Source organism: Pectinophora gossypiella, chromosome 29 (assembly GCF_024362695.1).
Source record: "Pectinophora gossypiella chromosome 29, ilPecGoss1.1, whole genome shotgun sequence".
Lineage (NCBI taxonomy): Eukaryota > Metazoa > Arthropoda > Insecta > Lepidoptera > Gelechiidae > Pectinophora > Pectinophora gossypiella.
This window is the reverse complement of record NC_065432.1, coordinates 446,031-469,687: the sequence shown is the minus strand read 5'-3', so window position 1 is coordinate 469,687 and position 23,657 is coordinate 446,031. Positions and strand designations below refer to the sequence as shown.

General features: G+C 42.2%; 1 protein-coding gene across 1 annotated transcript in view; it reads left to right on the top strand.

The window, feature by feature from the left end:
- The window catches only part of LOC126379664 (lachesin), a 36,399-nt gene that overhangs the window by 5,770 nt on the left and 6,972 nt on the right, over positions 1-23,657 (top strand). The window contains exons 3-8 of the mRNA XM_050028479.1: positions 669-796; positions 4,228-4,422; positions 6,810-6,972; positions 8,004-8,101; positions 8,742-8,863; positions 21,263-21,443. Of these exons, the coding sequence (XP_049884436.1) occupies positions 669-796; positions 4,228-4,422; positions 6,810-6,972; positions 8,004-8,101; positions 8,742-8,863; positions 21,263-21,443 (887 nt within the window). The remainder of the gene's footprint in view (positions 1-668; positions 797-4,227; positions 4,423-6,809; positions 6,973-8,003; positions 8,102-8,741; positions 8,864-21,262; positions 21,444-23,657) is intronic.

The window sequence follows — 23,657 nt, the reverse complement described above, 5'->3', positions numbered from 1 at the left end:
CGGTAATTTCCTTACCTAACTTGGAATCACAAAGTGATTTTTATAATAAGTCCCAACCGGGATTCGAACCCTGGGCCTCGAGATCGGGGACCCAACGCCACACCTCGGACCTTCCATACAAAAAAGCCTTGTTTTACCCAGATACTACACGTTGACGTTATCGTCCACGCGCATCTGTGTGTGTGTGACATCTGACGCCCATATAAGTAAGACATGTCTTCCTTTAGTAAGACCAAGGGGGGGTGAGGTAAACCTAGCTCACCCGCTGGTGGGGAGCGGAGAGTTGCTGTTCTATACGTAGTCATCATCATCAGCCCATTAACGTCCCCCTGCTGGGGCACGGGCCTTCCCTATGGATGGATAGGGAGATCGGGCCTTAAACCATCACGCGGGCCCAGTGCGGATTGATGGTTATTAACGACTGCTAATGCAGCCGGGACCAACGGCTTAACGTGCCAAAGCACGGAGGAGCTCGAGATGAAAACTTTTTTTGGGGGGGTCACCCATCCTATGACCGGCCTTTGCGAGAGTTGCTTAACTTCAACAATCGCAGACCGAGCGCGTTTACCGCTGCGCCACCGAGCTCCTCATACGTAATATTATTCTTTATTTTATGCCAACGCTCAACAACCACAGAGGCCATTTTGTGACACTATTAACGTCCACAGGTTCTCTGGTGCTGCTCTGGAGACGAGGGCCGGCGGTGCTGACGGCAGCCAGCCTCATGGTGACCAGGGACGAGAGGTTCCGCCTGGTTGACGGTTACAACCTGCAGATCACTGACGTTGGCCCACAGGTGTGTATTGGTACTGACTGTGTTGGGTTTTGGGCTAAAAACTTAAAAAAAGGGCTAACCTAACCTAACCTAACTATAAGCTCCTACCTCCTTTCAACGAAAAAAATAAAGAGTAATAATTAAGAGACGTTGGCGCACAGGTGTGTATTGGAACTGACTGAAATAAAAATAAAATTACTATTCAAAATTCTATATTTGTCAGAAAATAAATTTAAAGCTCATGTGAAACTTACTTTATGTAAAAAAGGTTATTATAAGATTAATGACTACCTAAATGATAAAAATGTCTGGTATTGAATGTATTCCTCTAGTTATTAAATAACTTGTAATATATACCGGTACCCTCACTTATTTTTAAAAGATGTCTTGCTGTTGCAGTTTCTCGTCATTTCTTCTCCTCAGCCATAACACCTTGCGAAATGACGTAAATTTAAAAATGTTACATTGACCTTCAACAAGTTTATCCATGATGATTACGTTGAATAAATGATTCTGATTACTGATGGGTTTTGGGCTAATAATTTAACTACAAGCTTCTCCCTCCTTTCCACGCGTATCTAACGCGGGAGCCGCGCGGTTCTCAAATCCGCCGCAACGCGTCGCCACCATCAGCTTGGAAAAAATTATCGCCGACCGCGGTTCGGCCCGCCGACTAAAAAAGAAAATTACTTCTTCTCTTCTTCTATCGTGTGGGTTGTGAGGTGGAGTACCAACCTCATAAACCCTATCATCTGCAGTATGGAGCATGCTCTACCACACTGTTCCACTACAAATTGGCAAAGACACTATGCAAAATCTTCAAAAAAAACTTCTAAAATGAACACAAGAGACTCAATACAATTTTCAACTCAATTAAATAACCACTTTTATTGAACGCCCGACAATTGGCATATAAAAAGATGGCCGCCGAAATTGCGCGGGAAGTCGTACCTCAGTGTTGCCAGCATAAAAAATAACGAGCGGCAACCACCAAAAAGGTTTTTATGTTGCAATTATCATATTTTTTGCTGCCAATTACCGTTTAGGGGCATGTTTAGCATTTTTTGATGTCGAAATGAGCTGAGGATAAAATTGGTAGAATATTTTGGGTTTTTAAAACAGGTGAGGTGGTTTTGAATCATAATTAAGTGGGTTTTCAGGGTATAATGTCGGGAGAAAATTGAAACGTATCTGGAAACACGGGATGTCGATTAAGTTTGTATGAATAAATATTACTTACAAATCCTGTTCGGAAAACTCGTGACCGTACCAATGTGTATACACTTTGATACCATGTCACATTAACTTTTTTGACAAATTACACCGTAAGTCTTATTAATAGTCAAATATGATAGTGCAACAGAGTCCTAAAGTGGGTACATTATATTATTGCTCATGGCTGTACGTCATAGTATAACGGGGTCAAATCACGGTTCAGGCTCTAAACCACAGAATTCGACTTTATTAGGTAGTTTGAATTCATGTTTGGTTCACAGATAATTGATATCGCTTCGTTTCCAGGACTTGTACCCGGTTAATGGCGACTTAAACATAGCTAGGGGGAGTTAAAATGGCCACATCGAAGCAATTCGTCTAAAAAAGCATTATTGCAATTTGACATTTGATTGCATTGCGCATGTGGCGGACCCAACTAGTTGGCCAGCTAGTTCCGGCCACATGCAACAGATGTCGCCACATTCAATAATGCAGTTTTGAAGCGGTCGTGAAACGCGATATCGAAGTTTACACAGCAGGACGCGTATATACAACTTCCGACATAACACCGTTGGATCGTAGATCCCTAGTCACCAACATGTGGCTAGCGGGGTACTATACTCAGTTCGGTACCACGAAAAACATCCATTGGCGGCAGCACACCCTCGCTGCCAAACGCACTTAGTTTTATATGCGCAAATGCCAAATTGCAATATTGCTTTCATAGATGAAATGTTTCGACGTGGCCTTTTTAACTCCCCCAGTTATCTACGAACCAAACATGAATTCAAACTCCATAAAGTTGATTTGTTTGGTTTATGTACCTACTTTATATCTAAATTATCAAAACCTACATACATACATAACATAAACAGCCTATATACGTCCCACTGCTGGGCACAGGCCTCCCCTCAATCAACCGGAGGGGGTATGGAGCATACTCCACCACGCTGCTCCACTGCGGGTTGGTGGAGGTTTTTACGGCTAATAGCCGGGACCAACCGCTTAACGTGCCCTCCGAAGCACGGAATCATCTTACTTTTTCGGACAATCAGGCGATTCAAGCCTTAAAAGTCCTTACCAAACAAAGGACAGTCTCACAAAGTGATTTCGACCATTGTCGAAACACAACATTGTCGATTGTTGTTTGTTGTTGTTTCGACATTGTTGTGGGGACATTTCCCCATCGGGAATCGAACCCGGACCTCCAGATCGTGAGCCTAACCTAATCTTATTATACATTTCACTTTAATAATAATTTCAGTCGTCGATCTGTCAATCTTAGAAGGTATTAGCGACCATAAAGTAAGATTTAATTTCAGATAGAGATTTTAATTTTCCGTAATGGCAATTATAATGGCAACATTAAGGTGCTGATAAACCTGAGCATTCACTTGTAATAAGCATTTGTGCGAATGTTACGTATTCCTCAATCAGCATTTATCGCTATCGACCCACTAGGGTCGATTAATTCTTTCAAATATTTTTCCTCTCAGACGACGCCCTGAGCCGAGGTTCGCGCCCAACTGGGCACCCTCAGGCCTGTTGTCTTAAACGTTGTACCGGGTGAGAGCCTTCAGCGCTCCATTTGTCCGGCGAAGTTGTTAATGCCATCTGTGGCAAATCTACAATAAGTCACGTCAAAAATATTCTATCGAGCGTTCTTGCTCATGAAAACTTTCATAGCAATGTTCTCTTTGCTTGACTCGGTTCTGTTCGACACATACAAAAACGGCGGATGCTCGATCTTCTTCTATCGTGTGGGTTGTGAGGTGGAGTTCCAACCTCTTCAACCCTGGTGTCAGGGTTACTATTGAGCTGCCAAAGGCCCCTGACATGGCTCATGTAACGATTACTTACATCAGTAAATAGTAGCACAGATCATCTTACTTTCGGACAATCAGGTGATCATCCTGTAATGTCTTAACCAAACTAGGAAGCACGAAGTAATTTTTGTGATATGTCCCCACAGGGATTCGAACCCGGGACCTCCGGATCGTGAGCCCTACGCTCAACCACTGGACCACCCAGGTCGTTAATAAGAAATAATATTACCGTATTGTTGTTCACATAATGAACGAGTGCCCTCTACACCGGTTCCCAGGTGGGATAGCCGAGCTGCATTGTGTGATGGATGCGGCAGAGACTTGGTTAGAGGAGCTTAAGCTGGATATATGATCCACGCGGAATGTATTGTTGGTAATAAATTAATAATTAAAAAAAACTTTTGCTTCCAGGACGCAGGTGATTACGTCTGCCAGATCTCGGACCGCGTCGCCCGCGATCAGGTGCACACGGTGGAGGTGCTGGTGCCTCCGTCAGTGCGGGCCTCGCCGGAGTCCGGGCACTGCGCGGCGAGGAGGGGCGGAGTCGCCGTGCTGGAGTGCCGCGCCGCCGGGAACCCCGTGCCCACCACCACGTGGAGGAAGCTGGTCAGTACAGAAAGAAAGAAACATTTATTATTTAGGACAGCACAGACACGGATTAGATATATATACATTACTAGCTTTTGCGTGTTATAAATGAGAAATCTTTGTGTGTGTGGGAGTGCATGTCAAATTCAAGAATCTAACTTATGCAGTTTAGATTTTTTTTGAACTTATGCAGCACGTCTATGGTACCTAAGCTACGTCCCTTCCAAATTTCAAGTGCCTACGTTTAGCCGTTTAGGCTGTGCGTTGATATGTCAGTCAGTCAGTTTCTCCTTTTATATATTTAGATAATGTCATCACATCAGAAGTCAACGCACACACGAAATAGAAACATGGAAAACGAACACAGAAACTTATACCTAAATTAAACGTGACGTCATGTCGGCTTACCCATGTGTAGTGGATGGTGTCCTGTATAAAAGGTCCTCACTCAGCTTATGCCGCCGGTTTAGCCACCAGAAAGACGTAATATACGATCCTGATGACTCTAGCCGTAGAGGCGACCAATCAGCTCGCGACAACAGACACTTCAGGTCCCAGATACAACCTCAACGTGGTCAACGATTTATCGATAAACTACCTCCGTGGTCCAGTGGTTGAGCGTTGGACTTATGATCCGAAGGTCCCGGGTTAGAATCCCGGTGGGATTCAAAAAAACGACATATCACAAAAGTCACTTTGTGATCCCTAGTTTGGTTTGGACATTACAGGCTGATCACCTGATTGTTCGAAAAATAAGATGATCTGTGCTTCGGAAGGCACGTTAAGCCGTTGGTCCCGGTTACTATTTACTGATGTAAGTGAGGAATCATTACATGAGCCATGCCAAGGGGGGATTCTCTTAAAATGCATAAATGTTTTTGTCATAATTTTAATTATCATAATCCTTTTTGCATAACGTTTTTTAGCATAATAGTACTTTCCCATAATAACATCTAGGAATACTGTTTTGTTAGGTATAACTTATTTTTGGACTAATATTTGTTGGTATAAATTTGATTCGCATATAAATAGGTATCCATAATTCTTTTTTAGAATAATAGTGTTTTGTCATAATTTTTACAAGGCATAACAGTAGGTTAGGGTGCGACGGAGGTGGCCCTTGGGCCACCCCTACGCCGCCAGCATGTTTATCTTACACACGAAAAGTATACTGAATGATGACCAACAGCATGAAATAGTGTCAAAAAATAAAAAAAAGTCACAATCATGAACCAAATGCAGCCAAGAAAAAGTAAGTTTCGAAAATGTTCAAAGTTGTGCAAAACTTTTCTTATTCGTAGTATAGTTTTTATGCTTATAATAATATGCTTATATATCATTATTATTGTCATTAATTATTATGCTCATAGTACTTATGAGTTTCAAAATTATGCTTAAAAAGTTATGACAAATTAATACTATGCGAAACTAATAATAGGACAAGTAACAATATGCCATAGTAAATTATTACATACAATTTTATGAGTAAAAATAGAGAACCTGCCAAGGGCCGCTCAATCATAACCCAGACACCAGGGTTGATGAGGTTGGTAATCCACTCTCACAACCCACATGATAGAAGAAGTTTTATACTTTTGCGACGGAAATTTATTCCACTTTATATCAATTCAGAATCATAGTCTGAATCATCCTTCAAGTTTTCGTTACGATGTCACTAACACCCTGTATTATAATTGTTGGCAACATCAGTCTTTTTTTTGACGTGACTTATTGTAGATTTGCCGCAGATGGCATTAACTACTTGGCCGGACAAATGGGGAGCGCTGAAGGCTCTCACCCGGTACAACGTTTAAGACAACAGGCCTGAGGGTGCCCAGTTGGGCGCAAACCGCGTCTCAGGGCGTCGTCTGAGTGGAAAAATAATTAAAAGAATTAATCGACTCTAGTGGGTCGATAGCGATAAGCGCTGAATGAGGGAAAGGAAAGGGAAGGGAAAGGGAAGGAGGGTCGGTATCGGGGTCCTGAAGTGTTTGGTGTCGCGAGGTGATTGGCTGCCTCTATGGCTAGAGTAATCGGGTCGTCGGGAGTCTTATAATCAAATCAAATTAAATATACTTTATTGCACAGAACTAAATAAATAAAAATTATTAATAATAATTAATTATTAATTATAATAATAAATTTTACTGTAATATATTTTGCTATGGCAATATTACAGGACTTCCGCCACGGACTCTGCCGACGAGGCATCTTTTTCTTGTCTTGCTAACTTAAATGTAAATAATTTCCTAGTTTTAATTCCAATAAAGTCCACTTAACATCTCGAAGAGGATTTACCGGAGCAACCATCGCCTCCAACAATGTCCAACATGTTTTTGTTGCATTTTCAAACTGCTTGACCATTTGATTAATCGTGTAGTGTATTTTCTCTTTTTCTTTCTCAGACCAACCCTGTTCCCTTCCAGAACGACTCGTCGGTAAGGCTGGGGGAAGGCCCCCAGCTGCAGCTGTCTCGGCTGGAGCGCCACCACAGCGGCAAATACGCGTGCACTGTCGACAACGGAGTGGGTCCCCCTGTTGTCACGGAGTTCACTGTTCAAGTGCTATGTGAGTATATCAATGTTATTTTTATTCGATTTCTGAAAGAACCGAAAAAACCTCTGACTCGTGTCTGGAACCGAAAAAAACGGGTACCCGGTTCTGACCGTGTCTGGAACCGAAAAAACCGGGTACCCGGTTCTGACCGAGGCTGGAACCGAAAAAACCGGTTCCTAAAATATGGCCGGTTCTCGATGCCGAAATGAAATTTTTTTATTGAAAATTAAGTGAATTACTGACTTGCTATTACTTGTCACATATATAGAAATCATTAAAACTACGTAAATCTTTTACTAAAAATATAAAATTTCCTTGCAAAGTAAATTAAAAACATTGGACGTGGGTAATTTATTTTTTGGCAACGCAGGGTTGGATGACGTCAACTGGGCTAACCTTGAAATGCTAGCTGTCAGTTTTGAGCATACCTGGTTTTCTTATACCATGTACTGGAGTAAACTCGAGTTAAGTTTGAGGCGCTGTCTTAGAATACCGATTTTGAGCTGAGTTCGAGGAAGACCTGGAGGTCGCCCTCAACTGAGGACGGAGACCTGGAAGGTTGGAGTTAACATCTTAGAAAACTGGTTAGGTGCTAGTGACATCGTAACGAAAACTTTGAGGGATGATTCAGGCCATGATTCTGAATCGACATCAAGTGGAATTTTCCGTCGCAAAAGTATAGAATTGAAAATAATTTAAAAAAACTTAAAAAAACATGAATTTTGCGACAGAAAATTCCATTTGATATTAACTCAGAATCATGGTCTGAATCATACATACATACTTACATACATATTTACATACATACCTAAACTCACGCCCATATTCCCCGAAGGGGTGGGCATAACTACAAATAATCAAGAAACTATTTGCAGCCACTTTTGATACATAGTCGTCGGCGTATGATGATAGGGGATCAGCCTATCGCTCTGACAGATGATCCATCATGTTCGACAGGACGCTGTCCCTTTGTCTGAATCATCCCCCTCAGTATTCGTTACGATGTCACTAACACCCTGTATGTGTTGTCTTCTCCATTCCAGTCCCACCGGAGATAACGGTGGAGAGGTCGTGGGTGCATACTGGAGAGGGGTTCAGAGCAGAGCTACTGTGTACGGTGCTCGCCGATCCACCGGCGGAGGTAAATATACTTATTCTTATTCATCATCATCAGCCGTACGACGCCCACTGCTGGGCATAGGCCTCCCCCAAGGATCTCCACGACGATCGGTCCTGCGCTGCCCGCATCCAGCGTATTCTTATTCAAAATTCAAAAATATCTTCATTCGGTAGGTAACATAATTACTCTGTGAATCGTCATTTTTTACATAACGAACGTCTTGCACTGTGGGACGCCGGAGTTGTGGAGTTAAATAACAGACGTGCTACTTCTAAGACGCTTATCGTCTGCCTGTATACGTAGTATTATTCCTTATTTTTTGGTTCTGGTCCAAAGTTCTTTTAAAATCCAAACCCCCTCCCTTCGTGGTCCAGTTAGAGCATTAGGCTCATGATCTGGAGGTCCGGTTTCGATCCCCGATGGGGACTGTCGAAGTCACTTTGTGAGACTGTCCTTTGTTTGGTAAGGACATTCCAGGATTGAATCACCTGATAAGCACTTAAAGCCGTTGGTCCCGCCTATTAGCCGTAAAAATCACCTCCACCAACCCGCAGTGGAGCAGCGTGGTGGAGTATGCCCCTTCCAGTTCATTGAGAAGAGGCCTGTGCCCGGCAGCGGGACGTATAAAGGCTGCTTATGTTATGTTTTTATGTCTTTACAGGTGTCATGGTATCAGAATTCGTTTCCTCTGAGTGCGTCAGAGCGCATCACCATGTCTGCGCGTGGCAACAACCATACACTGCTCATAGCCAATGTTCAGCCGGAGGACTTTGGCAACTACAGGTGAGCCATGACAACAACCCTATTCAATCATACTTACAATACAAGAAATATACTTAAATAAAATTGCTATTCAAAATTCTAGATTAAGTAAATTACATTCATCTTTTTTGGGGTTACGTATACGTTTTTACAATAAAATACCAGATAATATTTTAAATTTGTCTGAAAATAAATTTAAAGCTCATTTGAAGCTTACTTTATGTAAAAAAGCTTATGATAAAAATGTCTGGTATTGAATGTGTTCCTCTAGTTATTAAATAACTTGTAATGTATACCCTCATTGGTTTTTAAAAGATGTGTTGCTGTTGCAGTTTCTTGTCATATCTTCTCCTCAGCCATAACACCTTGCGAAATGACGTAAATTCAAAATATTACATTGACCTTTGATTTCTGATTTCAATAATAACCCTGACACCAGGGTTGATGAGGTTGGTAATGTTGGAAATTGACCGTGTATGCATCACCCTTATAAGACCATAGATTAATAACATTACTTTTTATGTAGACATATTGTCTTTGCTCTCAACTGTCATTCCTTCTTCTTTGTTCAATGTCCGTACCAACTAGTCGACTCTTACGCCTATTTTATTTACGTAATTATATCGTGATATATCGTACAAGCAATATTGTAATCTCAAGTGCCAAAAACGTTTATTACACGCAGATCAGCTTCATCAGCATATTTGTGTTTTTATTTCATCAAACCAATCGCCGGTCCACGATTTACCTCGCCACAGGTTATGGGCCCAGCATACCTAGATTGGTTTATGCCCTAACCTTTGTGTGCAGGTTTCAGCGGTGGCTGTTCATCGGAGTGCATTTTGTCGGTGAGCTTGTCGGCGCGCCTTCCCTGCTGGTCGCCGTGCTCCCGTCGTCCTGTTTTTACATGCCTCGTGTGAACTGAGCACGCTTATGTCAAAATGTCAAACAATGAAGATAATGGTAACACGTTGTCGAATGTTCCAGTCGCCTTTGCAGGACAAAATATTGAGAAACTGCGCGGCGTGGAAAATTACCATGTGTGGAAATATCAGATGAAGCTTTTGCTAACTTTGGAGGGCCTATGGAAAACTGTAGAAGGAACGGATACCGACACCACGCGCGACGGTCGTGCTTTGGCCCGCATCGGATTGAGTGTTATGTCCTCATGTCATCAACACGTTCGTGATGCTAATACAGCTAAGGAGGCATGGACTAACCTCGAGAAAATATTTCAGGACAAAGGTCTGTATAGGCGTGTTTTGCTATTGCGTCAGCTACACAGAATTGAATACTGTCAGTTCGGTTCAATGTCTCGCTATATAGAATCTGTAATGAATTTGGTTTGCCAGTTAGCTGACATTGGTAAAGTCATCGAGGACAAAGAAATTGCCGAACTTCTTCTAAGTGGTTTGCCTGAAGAATTTGATGCTTTGGTTTCTAACTTGGAAACTGCCTGCATGACCAATAGTGATTTAAGCAGTGAGATTGTTCGCTCACGGTTACTGCAAGAGGAATCTAGAAAAAGAAAATCTGACAACACGGAGAATGCTGCTTTTTATACAAACAAGAAGAATTATTCATCCAGTACGAGCGGAGTCGTGAAGAAGATTGTGTGTCACTACTGCGGGAAGCAAGGTCACATCAAGAGCAAGTGCTACAAGATGCGACGTGATAAGAAGAGTGATCACAAGCCCGTCAATCACTCACTCCTCGCTACGGGAATGGAGACAACCGCTTTCTTCGTGAAGAGTTGTGACTGGTATATTGATTCCGGTTGTTCCAATCATCTGTGTAACAATAAGGAACTGATGAGCAACTATAAGGAGATCAAAGGGAACAAGATCTTACTAGCAAATAACGAGTCTCTAGCTGCAGAGGGTGTTGGTGAAATCCAATTGGATGATTCATTTGGATCCAAGATTGAAAAGGTATTATTTGTTCCTAACTTGACTACTAATTTACTGTCTGTAAGTAGGCTAACCGAGAAGGGTTTGACTGTGGTGTTCAATAAGAATAGATGTAATATTTATAAAGATTGTAAAGTTCTTGGCAACCCGATTACCTCCGCATCTAGTTTTAATGGTCTTTATAAATGGGATAGGTATAGTCTAGCTGGTACTTCGCAAAAAGTGCACTCAATGTTCTTGTGTGATAGACAAGAAGCAGGTAGTGCTAAGGTCGCTGCCTCTGTGCCGATGTTGCCAATGGAGGTCTGGCACAGGCGCTTGGGGCATTTAGGGGTAAAGGGAATGTGTGCTTTAAAGGACGATCTAGCAACTGGATTGTGTTTTCAGGTTTGTAAAGATGTCAAGTGCGAAACCTGTCTGCTTGGGAAGCAAGCTGCCTTGCCGTTCCCCGCCGACGAGGTTGCACGTGCTACTTGTCCCTTAGAAATAATCCATAGTGATGTCGCTGGCCCTATGCAAGAGGCAAGCTTTGGAGGTGCGAAGTACATGGTGACGTTCACAGATGACTTCACAAGGAAGACGTACGCATATTTGATGAAGAATAAATCGGAGGTAATGCATCATTTTATTACATTTAAAAATGAAGTAGAAAAGCAATTGGGGTTGCATATCAAAATTTTACGTTCCGACAATGGGTCTGAGTACTGTAATAGTAGGTTTGCTGAATTTTTAAGAAAAGAGGGGATCATTCATCAAACTACTGTGCCTTATTGCCCGCAGCAAAATGGTGTGTCTGAGCGATTAAATAGGACGCTTTTGGACAAAGCGAGATGCTTAATAATTGATGCTGGTCTCTGCCCGCGCTTTTGGGGGGAAGCGGTTATGACTGCTGTCTATTTAAAGAATAGAAGTCCCACAGCTGCTTTGGCGGGACATACACCTGAGGGGTTGTGGACTGGATCACGGCCGGATCTTAGTCACCTTCACATTTTTGGATGCATCGCATATTCGCTTATACCTAAAGAAAAACGTCGTAAATTGGATGCTAGGAGCAAGGCTTACATTTTTGTTGGTTATAGTACTACTAGTAAAGGTTATAGATTGCTGGACCCCTTGAACCCTCATAAAGTAATTGTGTCTAGGAATGTGGTTTTTATAGAGAATAAATATTACAAGGACATGGCAAATATTAATTTTAATGAATTATATAATGATAATAATTTATATTATGAATCTGACATTTCTAATAATTATACAAATGACAATAATTTATCTAACGGTGTTTGTGATGTCCCTAATATTGTTAATGAAGACGTGAATAATGGTCAGACTTATGAAAATGAAATATTAAAATGTAATCCCATGCATTTTTCAGATGGAAGCGACGAGGAGTTCTGTACTGGCAGTGAAGATGATGAAGAGCAGGAGAATGCAGCGCTTGGCTTGAATGATTCGTTGCGTGCCCCCGCGCCGCAGCCGTCATCTGCAGGGGAAGCTGTGCCCGCGCCTTGCACATCCGTTGCTCCATCTACGAGACCTGTACGTTCTACTAGGTCTAAACCGCCGTTAAGGTATACTGACTTTGATACAGACTTTTCTATGGTCGCACGTGAGGTTCCTGAGGAAAGTTCAGTTACCCCTCAGTCATACGAAGAGGCCATGAACAGTGCACAGTGTGCTGAATGGTCTGCTGCCATGAAGAGTGAGTATGACTCTCTAATAGCTAATAAAGTGTGGGTATTAGTTGATAGGCCTCATGACAAAAATATAGTCAAATGTAAATGGGTTTATAGGACAAAAACGGATGCGTCAGGTAACTTTATGAAATTCAAAGCGCGTCTCGTTGCCAAGGGTTTTACTCAAATTCACGGTGTGGACTTTGAGGAGACATTTTCACCTGTAGTAAGACATAGTACCATGCGAATTTTATTTTCTTTAGCATGTGAATTAAATTTAAATATTGAACATCTTGATGTAGCTACTGCTTTTCTCAATGGTGAGCTGAAAGAAACCATTTATATGGATCAGCCACCTGGCTTTCATAATGGTGACAAAGATAAGGTTTGTCTGTTGCAAAAAGGTATTTATGGCCTTAAGCAAGCTAGTAGAATTTGGTATGAAAAGGTAAATAAACTATTGTGTGAGAATGGCTTCCATCAAAGTAAGTTAGAACCATGTATTTATATAAGAAAGACTAGTGATAAGAAAATGATTGTGATTGCTTTATATGTCGATGACTTTTATATATTTTACAATGACAATTTGCTGAAAGATGAGTTAATTAATTTGCTTATAAAAACATTTGACTGTAAGAATTTGGGAAATTTAAAAAGTTGTTTGGGAATTAATGTAACTAGAGAGAAAGACATTTTAAGACTTGATCAAAAGGATTATATTAAGAGACTGCTCAAGCGGTTTGGTATGACAAATTGTAAGCCTGTATCGACACCCATGGCTGTAAATTATAAGTTTGACGATTCTGATGAAGAGTTATGTGACGAAAGGTATAACTATCGCGAGCTTATGGGTTGTCTCATGTACCTTTCGGTCTGCACTAGGCCAGATGTTGCTTATGCGTGCAGCCAACTTAGTCAGTATAACACCAGGTTCAATCGGAGTCACTGGATCGCGGCAAAGCGCATACTTAGGTATTTATCAGGAACAATTAACTATTCTTTATTATTTGTAAACAGTAATGGTGAATTGTGTTTAACTGCATACACTGATGCTGATTGGGCCAACGATCCTATTGACAGGCGTTCTTATACTGGTTTTATTGTTAAGCTAGGCAATAACACAATCAATTGGGAGTCTAGGAAGCAACGTTGTGTAGCGCTCTCTAGCACAGAGGCTGAATATTTGGCAATTAATGATGTCTGTAAAGATTTATGTTTCATTAAGAACTTTTTATTTGAAATTTTGAATAGAAACTTAGACATAAAAGTATACAACGATAATCAGAGTGCACACAAGTTGCTACAGGCTAAAGAGTACAGTCATAGACGTACTAAGCACATAGATGTAAGGTATCATTATATTAAGGACTTAGTACAGAATAATGTAATCACAGTTAAATACTTACCAACTGAGCATATGATTGCAGATGTACTCACCAAACCGTTAGGCTCTAGCAAGCATTCATTGTTTATCCATAGTATGAATCTAGCATAGGTGATGGATATGTTATGTACCAAATAGAGTTGAGTCTCTACGTTGAAGCTCTCTGATGTAATTGATGCTATATTAGGGAACTTCCTGTGTTGTAGAGTTTCCTCTAAAGAATGTAATACCCAATGTTATGTTGGCTTGTTAGGTATAAGAATTTTATGTAGTCTCTATCTTTGACACATGGCCTTATAAGCGTGAGGGGAAGTGTCCAGGCTTGGACAAGGATGTAGATGAATTGATTGAAAGTCTTCTTGGTAGTTTCTTACGGTGTATTGTGAATATAAAAAAAATACAAATTGTGCCCGACAATAACGCGCAATGCGACTCGTGTGCGCTATAATGGACGGACGGTTGCCGACTGGCGAGGGAGGGGCTGAAGGCCCAGCGCGCGCGACGCGCGATTAAGAACGGCGTAGACATCGTCCCGGCCCTTGAAAGCTCGGCTTTCAAGCTCCTTCTTCTTCCGATGAGGAGAGCCTGCAGATGCGATGGATGGCCCGGCGTACGAGACCCCTTGCAGTGGAGACGTCGGCTACACGCGGGACTCCGTCGCTTCCAGGGTAAATCTTGTCAACTCGGCCAAGGCGCCAAGCGAGTGGCGGCGCGCCGTCATCCTTTAATAAAACCATGTCATTAGGTTTAAGATCTCTACAGCGGACGCGCCATTTGGAGCGCGTCTGCAGCTCGGAGATGTATTCATGACTCCATCGCTTCCAAAAATGCTGCCGGTAGTGCTCAAGGCGCTCGTATCTGTCTAGTCGATTGAAGTTTACGTCCAGTAGAGACGGCGATGGCAGCGATGTTAGTGGCCTGCCGATTATAAAGTGGCCCGGGGTGAGCGGATGGAAGTCGTCAGGAGAGGTACTTAGAGGATATAAAGGTCGGCTATTGAGGATAGCTTCGACCTGTGAAAATAAAGATGCTAGCTCTTCATACGTTAAATAGGTATTGCCTAAAACCCTATAGATATGAAATTTGGCCGATTTTACACCGGCCTCCCATAGACCGCCGAAGTGAGGAGCGTAGGCGGGACTGAAACGAAATTCGATGCCTTCTCCAGACGCAAAATCGGCAATAGAGTTGGTATTTGAAATTAAAAAGTTATTTATTTCCCTACAAGCAGACACAAAATTCCTTCCGTTGTCACAATATATAGTTTTAGGCATGCCGCGACGGGAAATGAATCTCTTGAGACATAAAATAAAGGCGTCCTTTGAAAGATCACTAACAGCCTCAAGATGTATGCATTTATATCTGAAGCAAATAAAGATACACATGTAACATTTACTTACCTTGCACCCGCGACCCTTGCGATCCTTTATCATAAATGGTCCCGCAAAGTCGACCCCAACAGTGTGGAATGGATAATCAGGTACGAGACGCTCGGCAGGCAAGTTGCCCATAATGTTTTTCATACTCTGACCTTTGAAGCGGCTACAAGTAGAGCAATTGCGAGCCGTGCGCCTCGCGAGGTTCCTACCACCTAAGGGCCAGAAACGCTCTCGAATGGAGGCAAGGAGATGCTGAGGACCTGCGTGCATGAGTCGTATGTGCTCTTGGTTAAATATAAGTTGAGTGAGGTAATGTTTAGCGTGTAAAATGACTGGGTGCCTTTTGTCATAGCTATAGTCAGAAGCTTGTATGCGTCCGCCTACGCGGATCAACCCTTGATTGTCAACAAAGGGATTTAGAGGCAATAGAGGAGATTTAGTTTTGAGGGTTTGTTTTTTATTTAAATTGTGCAACTCACAAGGAAAAGACTGTCGTTGTGCAAGCTTTAGCAAAACATTAAGAGCCCTGTCTAACTCATCGACGGAGACAGTACCCGTTGATACATTTTTGGGGTCCTTGCAATTATTTGTGAACCTAAAAATATATGCAGTCACGCGTTGGAGCCTTTTCAATGAAGAAAATTTGAGAATGTTAAGTGGTGATTCTACAACTTGGGAAGTATGAGCTTTAAGCTCTGGTAAATTATCCGAGGCTCTATTTGGTCGTAGTGGGGGCCAAGTAGACTCAGGTTGAGACAGGAATTTAGGTCCATTCCACCACAAGGAAGCGTCCGCGACTTGATTTGGATCCACTCCACGAGATCCTAAGTCTGCGGGATTTAGATCCGTAGGAATGTGGCGCCATTCTGCAGTGTCTGTGAGCTCGCCGATGGCTGAAACTCTATTAGCGACGAAGGTTTTCATTTTGTGAGAGCCGGTCTGGAGCCAACCTAACACGACGGTAGAATCGGTCCAATAGATCTTGCGGCGGACGTCACAGCGTAGGGCCTGTGTCACCGTTGAGCTGAGCTGAGCAGCAAGTAGAGCTCCACACAACTCTAATCGTGGTATCGTGGTGGACTTTATTGGGGCAACTCGTGTCTTAGCACATAGTAAGTTAGTCTTTATTTTGCCTCCGTTATCTATAGACCGAAGGTATATACACGCCGCATATGCGTGTTGGGACGCATCGCAGAAACAATGCAATTCGATGTAGTTAGTGTTTGCTTGTAACACCCAACGTGGTATTTTCAATTTAGCGATGGAACTGAGAGTGTTAGTGAAACGATTCCAGGACAAAAGAATTTCGCTAGACACAGCTTCGTCCCAGTCCATACCTGAAGACCACAGTCTTTGAATAAGAATTTTAGGTAAGATTGTGCAAAGGGACAGCAAACCCAAGGGGTCAAAAATTTTAAAGGTCGCTGAAAGGATACTTCGTTTGGTGGTAACTGTCGTAGGGTTGACTTCAATAGAGAAGTGAAGTTGATCTGACTTAGAGTCCCAGCCCAAACCTAGTGTGTTGGTTGTAGTACTAAGTATGAGGTTAGAGTTCGAATTAGGAAGGTGGCCATCTAGAACAGAGGGGCAGTTCGATCTAAATTTTCTCAAGGGAAAGCCGCCTTTCTCTAGGGCCTTTGAAATAGAAAATTTAACTTGTGCTAACTGTTGTTCGCTCTCACAGCCAGTCAACAGATCATCAACATAAAAATCCTTTTGTATTATGGTTTTTATGTCGGGGTAGGGGCACTCTTCACCAGTCTGCCACAAACAACGAGTACTGAGAAAGCTGGCACTAGAGAACCCGTACGTGACTGTATTTAGCCTTAAAGTACGTAGGGGTTCCGACTCATCGTCTCGCCAGAGAATGAGTTGTAGATTGCGATCTGTGTCGTCGACAAGAACTTGGCGGTACATTTTCTCGATGTCCCCTGATAGTACAAATTTGTACTGACGAAAACGGACAAGAATGTTGAAAAGGGAATCCTGAATTACAGGGCCTACCATCTGTATGTCGTTAATAGACAACCCGGATGTAGTGCGAGCCGACGCGTCGTACACGACACGTAAGCGAGTCGACTCGCTCTGTTCCTTGAGGACAGGATGATGAGGAAGAAAGTACGAGGGTGCTACATTTTCATTTATTGGAGTCTCGGAAAGATGGCCGAGGTCAGCATACTCGTGAATAAAGGCAGAATATTGTTGTTTGACATCCGGTTGTCTCCTAAATCGACGCTCTAGGTTTAAGAAGCGCTTTTTAGCCAAATGATAAGAGTCGCCGAGACAACTCGGATCGTTTTTCAGTGGAAGCTTGACGCAAAAACGACCATCGTCAAGACGAGTGGTGTTTGCAATAAAATGCCTCTCACATGCCTTCTCTTCCTCAGTGTATGGTGGGACGTGGGGAAGACTCTCTAGCTCCCAGAACTTGGTAAGCTCGTCATGTAAATCATGAGTGGTTTGTACAAAGTTACAATGGATTTGAGCATTATTGATTGGTTGTTTACTAAGAATAGGGCCCGCTATGAGCCAACCTAACTTTGAATTACGCAGTGCTGGATTGTTAGGCCCCAAAGGGTGCTGCTCGACACCTATCAAGTCCCAAAAAAGGTCGGCTCCGATAAGGATGTCGATTTCGGAAGGTTTATTAAATGTAGGGTCCGCTAACTTAAATGAAGACAAGTCAATATGCTCCACATTTATAAAGGCCTTAGGCACTTTGTCTGTTATTTGGGGTAACACTAAACAAGATAGAACGACACTGAACGAGCTAGTTTTGGATTTCAAGTGGACAGTGCATCGATCAGTATTCAATGTTAGGCGAGTGTTTCCTATGCCTATTACGCTATGTGTCGACGAAGGCTGAGGAGTCAGGTTTAACTTGGTTTTTAAAGACTCTGTTATGAATGACGTCTGACTCCCGCTGTCGAGTAGAGCACGAGCGGTAATAACTTGGGAAGTTATAGGATTTACTATATCTATCAAAGCTGTACAAAGAAGTGTTTCACAATTAGCCATAGAGGACATAGTTACTGTCTCGGACACATTTGAAACTTGTGTTATTGTTTCAACTGGCTTATGCAACAACGTGTTATGGCGTTTCCTACAAATTCTACATGAACCTGGTAGTCTACACTGCCGAATATTATGGTCACTCCTGAGACAATTAAAGCACAAGTTAAGGCTTGAAGCTAAAGAAATCCTCTCCTCAGGCGATTTATTTTTAAAAGTGGCACACTCATAAGCACGATGTTCTCCTTTACATATCAAACACTCTAGGGGAGGACGTTTAGAAGTTTCATTAGAAGAAATAACGAAAGACTTTGATGTTGAATTTAATTTAAAACGATTCGAATTATCATGTGTATGTTTGATTGTCCTATCATTTTTATTAGAATGAATAGACTCGAGAATGTTGGCACGATTTTTTAAGAAGGTATGAAAATCGTCAAGTGTAGGTATGTCGGTTAAGGTATTTTTGTGTTCTTCCCATTTTAAAGAAGTATGATTGTCCAACTTTGCGGAAACCATGAAAATAATGAGAAGATCCCACTTATCAGTAGGCTGACCAAGGGTGCTTAGAGCACGTAAGTTCTTTGTGACGTGATCGATAAGGAATCGCAAAGATTTCTCAGATTCGCGGGTCAATGGTTCTATGCTAAATAAAGACTTCAAGTGGTTATTGATGAGCTGTCGTGGATTATCATAACGTTGGCAAAGAAGCTTCCACGCCTCAGGATAGTTTAAGTCTGTAACTTCAAGATTACTGATGACACGCGCGGCCTCACCCTCCAAGTAGGAATTTAAATAATGAAACTTGTGTATATTTTTTACTCGCTCGTTGTCATGGACGAGGGATTTAAAAGTATCCCTAAACTCCAGCCACTTTGAACAAGTGCCATCAAAGTTAGGTATCTTTATGACAGGTAAACGAAAACCTAAATCATGATCAGGGTGGCTGGCTGAGCTGGTGCCATTGAGGTCTTCCTTTGGAGCCGAGTTTGCACTAATCATATCCTGGGCCGTGGCCATACAACGGAAAAAATCTTGTTCTATTGCTTCTCTTGCATCTAACTCGGTGACTAAGTTCTCTTCATTTAAAGTTTCTATTTGTCTTTGCACCTCGTCAAACTCATCGAATAACGCTTCAAATTTAGCTAGCTTTAATTTAAGTTCGCAGAATTCAATAGATGATAACTTTTTTATTTTAAGCAAATTCTCTAAATAATTCTTAAATCGTGTAAGCCGTCCCTTAACGGAACTGCGTTTATTAACTAATTCTTTATATTGTAACATCTTTATAGTAATAAAGGCGAACTAAACAAAAGCAAGCGTTTGCAAATAAAATATGCAAAATAGGTACAATACGCTCCTCGCTTCGGTGTCCGTCGACGGCAGGCGAAGGTCGCGATGCGTGAAACCGGTTCTCGCAATCAGCTGCGCGGGCGCAGTCGGTAGCGGGTCGGTAGCACAGGTGCGCGGCGAGTGACGTGGCTAACGGTTGCTGCCCTCGTAATCGCTGGAATAGATTTTGGGTGATCGTCTAAGAATGGGAAGCGAATGATGTGCGTAGGTATGGAATAAAATGGGCAAAATGCTATTATGAAATGGGAAGATAAAAGAAATGTGGCGATAGTACAAACTTGGCTAAGTAAATAATTCGGCTTTAATTTGCGAGAAATAAACTATAGATTAGGCTTTAGATATTTAGGTTTTAGGCCAAGAAATAAAAATAGTAGCACTTAAAAACAATAGATATAGCAGTCGGGCAACGTGGTTTGGTGCTATAAGTGGGTATAGGCATAGGCAATTGCTGTATAGGCTTGAATATAGGCGTCGGCTATGGAAAAAATAGGCTATTTACTTATAGGTATCAATTGTTGTGACTTGGGGCAAGCGATGTATAAAAAAACTAGCATCAAGACTCGCACAGGTCAAAGTTCAAAAGGTAGGTTGTAGGTGGGGAAGAATAATGGAACGAGCTCACTTTAAATCGGCAAGGCGTAGGCGTGCTGCGGCGCTGATGGTGTCAGCTAAGACCGGCTGGCTGCTACTCGTGACTGTGATTGCTCGATGACGTAGTCCACCGAAAGTAGGTTTTGGATTCTGGATTCAGGATAAGGTCTCCGATCTCGTTCTTAATTCTGGAATACGTGTCCCTGCTGCCACGCATTCACTCTTGACGTACGCTGCGCGAAGTAGGTGTAAGTCGGACACGTAGTCGTGGTATGTTCCGCGCGGACACGTAGAACGTTCTCGATCGTCTCCGTTTCTCCAGGCCCTCGTCTCGATGTCCTGTCACGGTCGCCAAAACTTTGTCCAGGCTTGGACAAGGATGTAGATGAATTGATTGAAAGTCTTCTTGGTAGTTTCTTACGGTGTATTGTGAATATAAAAAAAATACAAATTGTGCCCGACAATAACGCGCAATGCGACTCGTGTGCGCTATAATGGACGGACGGTTGCCGACTGGCGAGGGAGGGGCTGAAGGCCCAGCGCGCGCGACGCGCGATTAAGAACGGCGTAGACAGGAAGTGTTGGAAATTGACCGTGTATGCATCACCCTTATAAGACCATAGATTAATAACATTACTTTTTATGTAGACATATTGTCTTTGCTCTCAACTGTCATTCCTTCTTCTTTGTTCAATGTCCGTACCAACTAGTCGACTCTTACGCCTATTTTATTTACGTAATTATATCGTGATATATCGTACAAGCAATATTGTAATCTCAAGTGCCAAAAACGTTTATTACACGCAGATCAGCTTCATCAGCATATTTGTGTTTTTATTTCATCAAACCAATCGCCGGTCCACGATTTACCTCGCCACAGGTAATACGCCCCACAACCCACACGATAGAAGAAGGTGAGCCATGATGACCTTCAGAATCAACAATGGTGCTGTTGCTGTAGCGGTGGTAGAACGCTTGCCTCTCACTTTGAGGTCGCAGGTTCGAATCCAGCACAGGCCTAAACCAATGATTTTCGTATTTGTTTTGTGTTTGTCATAATAATTGCGTACTTTTTTTTAGTCGGGGTTTTTTTAAAATTAATTTATTTTTTCCAGTTGTGTAGCAGACAACAGCCTTGGTCGCGCGCGGCAGCACGTCGAGGTGTCGGGGCGGCCGGGTCCCGCTCGGTTCACCTCCCCGCCGCTCGCGCGCAGACCGCACTCATACACACTGTCGTTTGCTGTGGACAGCTACCCACCGCTGGACGAGCTGCGACTGCTTTACAGGCAGTTGGCGGTAAGTCTTCATCACATGCTACAAAATACCAAATTTGGCCTAAGAAACCAGTCGACCAACCTTCATACATTGGTCAAAGATATAGTTCTCTAAGAGTTGCCAATCAAAATCAATGCACTAGCATCATTTTCACCCGCGAGTAGTAAGTTTGGCCTAAGAATGCTGTCGACTCCTTCCACCAACCTTCATGAATCGATCAATTCTACAGTTTTCTAAGAGTTGCCACTCAAAGTCAATACATTCGCATCATTTTCACCCGCGAGTAGTAAGTTTGGCCTAAGAATGCTGTCGACTCCTTCCACCAACCTTCATGAATCGATCAATTCTACAGTTTTCTAAGAGTTGCCACTCAAAGTCAATACATTCGCATAAAATTTATCCCCAAGTAGTAAGTTTGGCCTAAGAATGCTGTCGACTCCTTCCACCAACCTTCATGAATCGATCAATTCTACAGTTTTCTAAGAGTTGCCACTCAAAGTCAATACATTTGCATAAAATTTATCCCCGAGTAGTAAGTTTGGCCTAAGAATGCTGTCGACTCCTTCCACCAACCTTCATGAATCGATCAATTCTACAGTTTTCTAAGAGTTGCCACTCAAAGTCAATACATTTGCATAAAATTTATCCCCGAGTAGTAAGTTTGGCCTAAGAATGCTGTCGACTCCTTCCACCAACCTTCATGAATCGATCAATTCTACAGTTTTCTAAGAGTTGCCACTCAAAGTCAATACATTTGCATAAAATTTATCCCCAAGTAGTAAGTTTGGCCTAAGAATGCTGTCGACTCCTTCCACCAACCTTCATGAATCGATCAATTCTACAGTTTTCTAAGAGTTGCCACTCAAAGTCAATACATTTGCATAAAATTTATCCCCAAGTAGTAAGTTTCGCCTAAGAATGCTGTCGACTCCTTCCACCAACCTTCATGAATCGATCAATTCTACAGTTTTCTAAGAGTTGCCACTCATAGTCAATACATTTGCATAAATTTTACCCCTAAGTAATAAGTTTCGCCTAAGAATGCTGTCGACTCCTTCCACCAACCTTCATGAATCGATCAATTCTACAGTTTTCTAAGAGTTGCCACTCATAGTCAATACATTTGCATAAATTTTACCCCTAAGTAGTAAGTTTGGCCTAAGAATGCTGTCGGCTCCTTCCACCAACCTTCATGAATCGATCAATTCTACTGTTTTCTAAAAGTTGCCACTCAAAGTTAATACACTCGCATCATTTTTACTACTAAGTAGTAAGTTTGGCCTAAGAATGCTGTCGACTCCTTCCACCAACCTTCATGAATCGATCAATTCTACAGTTTTCTAAGAGTTGCCTTTCAACGTCAATACATTCGCATCATTTTCACCCGCGAGTAGTAAGTTTCGCCTAAGAATGCTGTCGACTCCTTCCACCAACCTTCATGAATCGATCAATTCTACAGTTTTCTAAAAGTTGCCACTCAAAGTCAATACACTCGCATCATTTTTACTACTAAGTAGTAAGTTTGGCCTAAGAATGCTGTCGACTCCTCCCACCAACCTTCATGAATCGATCAATTCTACAGTTTTCTAAGAGTTGCCACTCAACGTCAATACATTCGCATCATTTTCACCCGCGAGTAGTAAGTTTCGCCTAAGAATGCTGTCGACTCCTTCCACCAACCTTCATGAATCGATCAATTCTACAGTTTTCTAAAAGTTGCCACTCAAAGTCAATACACTCGCATCATTTTTACTACTAAGTAGTAAGTTTGGCCTAAGAATGCTGTCGACTCCTCCCACCAACCTTCATGAATCGATCAATTCTACAGTTTTCTAAGAGTTGCCACTCAACGTTAATACATTCGCATCATTTTCACCCGCGTGTAGTAAGTTTGGCCTAAGAATGCTGTCGACTCCTTCCACCAACCTTCATGAATCGATCAATTCTACAGTTTTCTAAGAGTTGCCACTCAACGTCAATACATTCGCATCATTTTCACCCGCGAGTAGTAAGTTTGACCTAAGAATGCTGTCGACTCCTTCCACCAACCTTCATGAATCGATCAATTCTACAGTTTTCTAAGAGTTGCCACTCAACATCAATACATTCGCATCATTTTCACCCGCGAGTAGTAAGTTTCGCCTAAGAATGCTGTCGACTCCTTCCGCCAACCTTCATGAATCGATCAAATATACAGTTTTCTAAGAGTTGCTACTCAACGTCAATACATTCGCA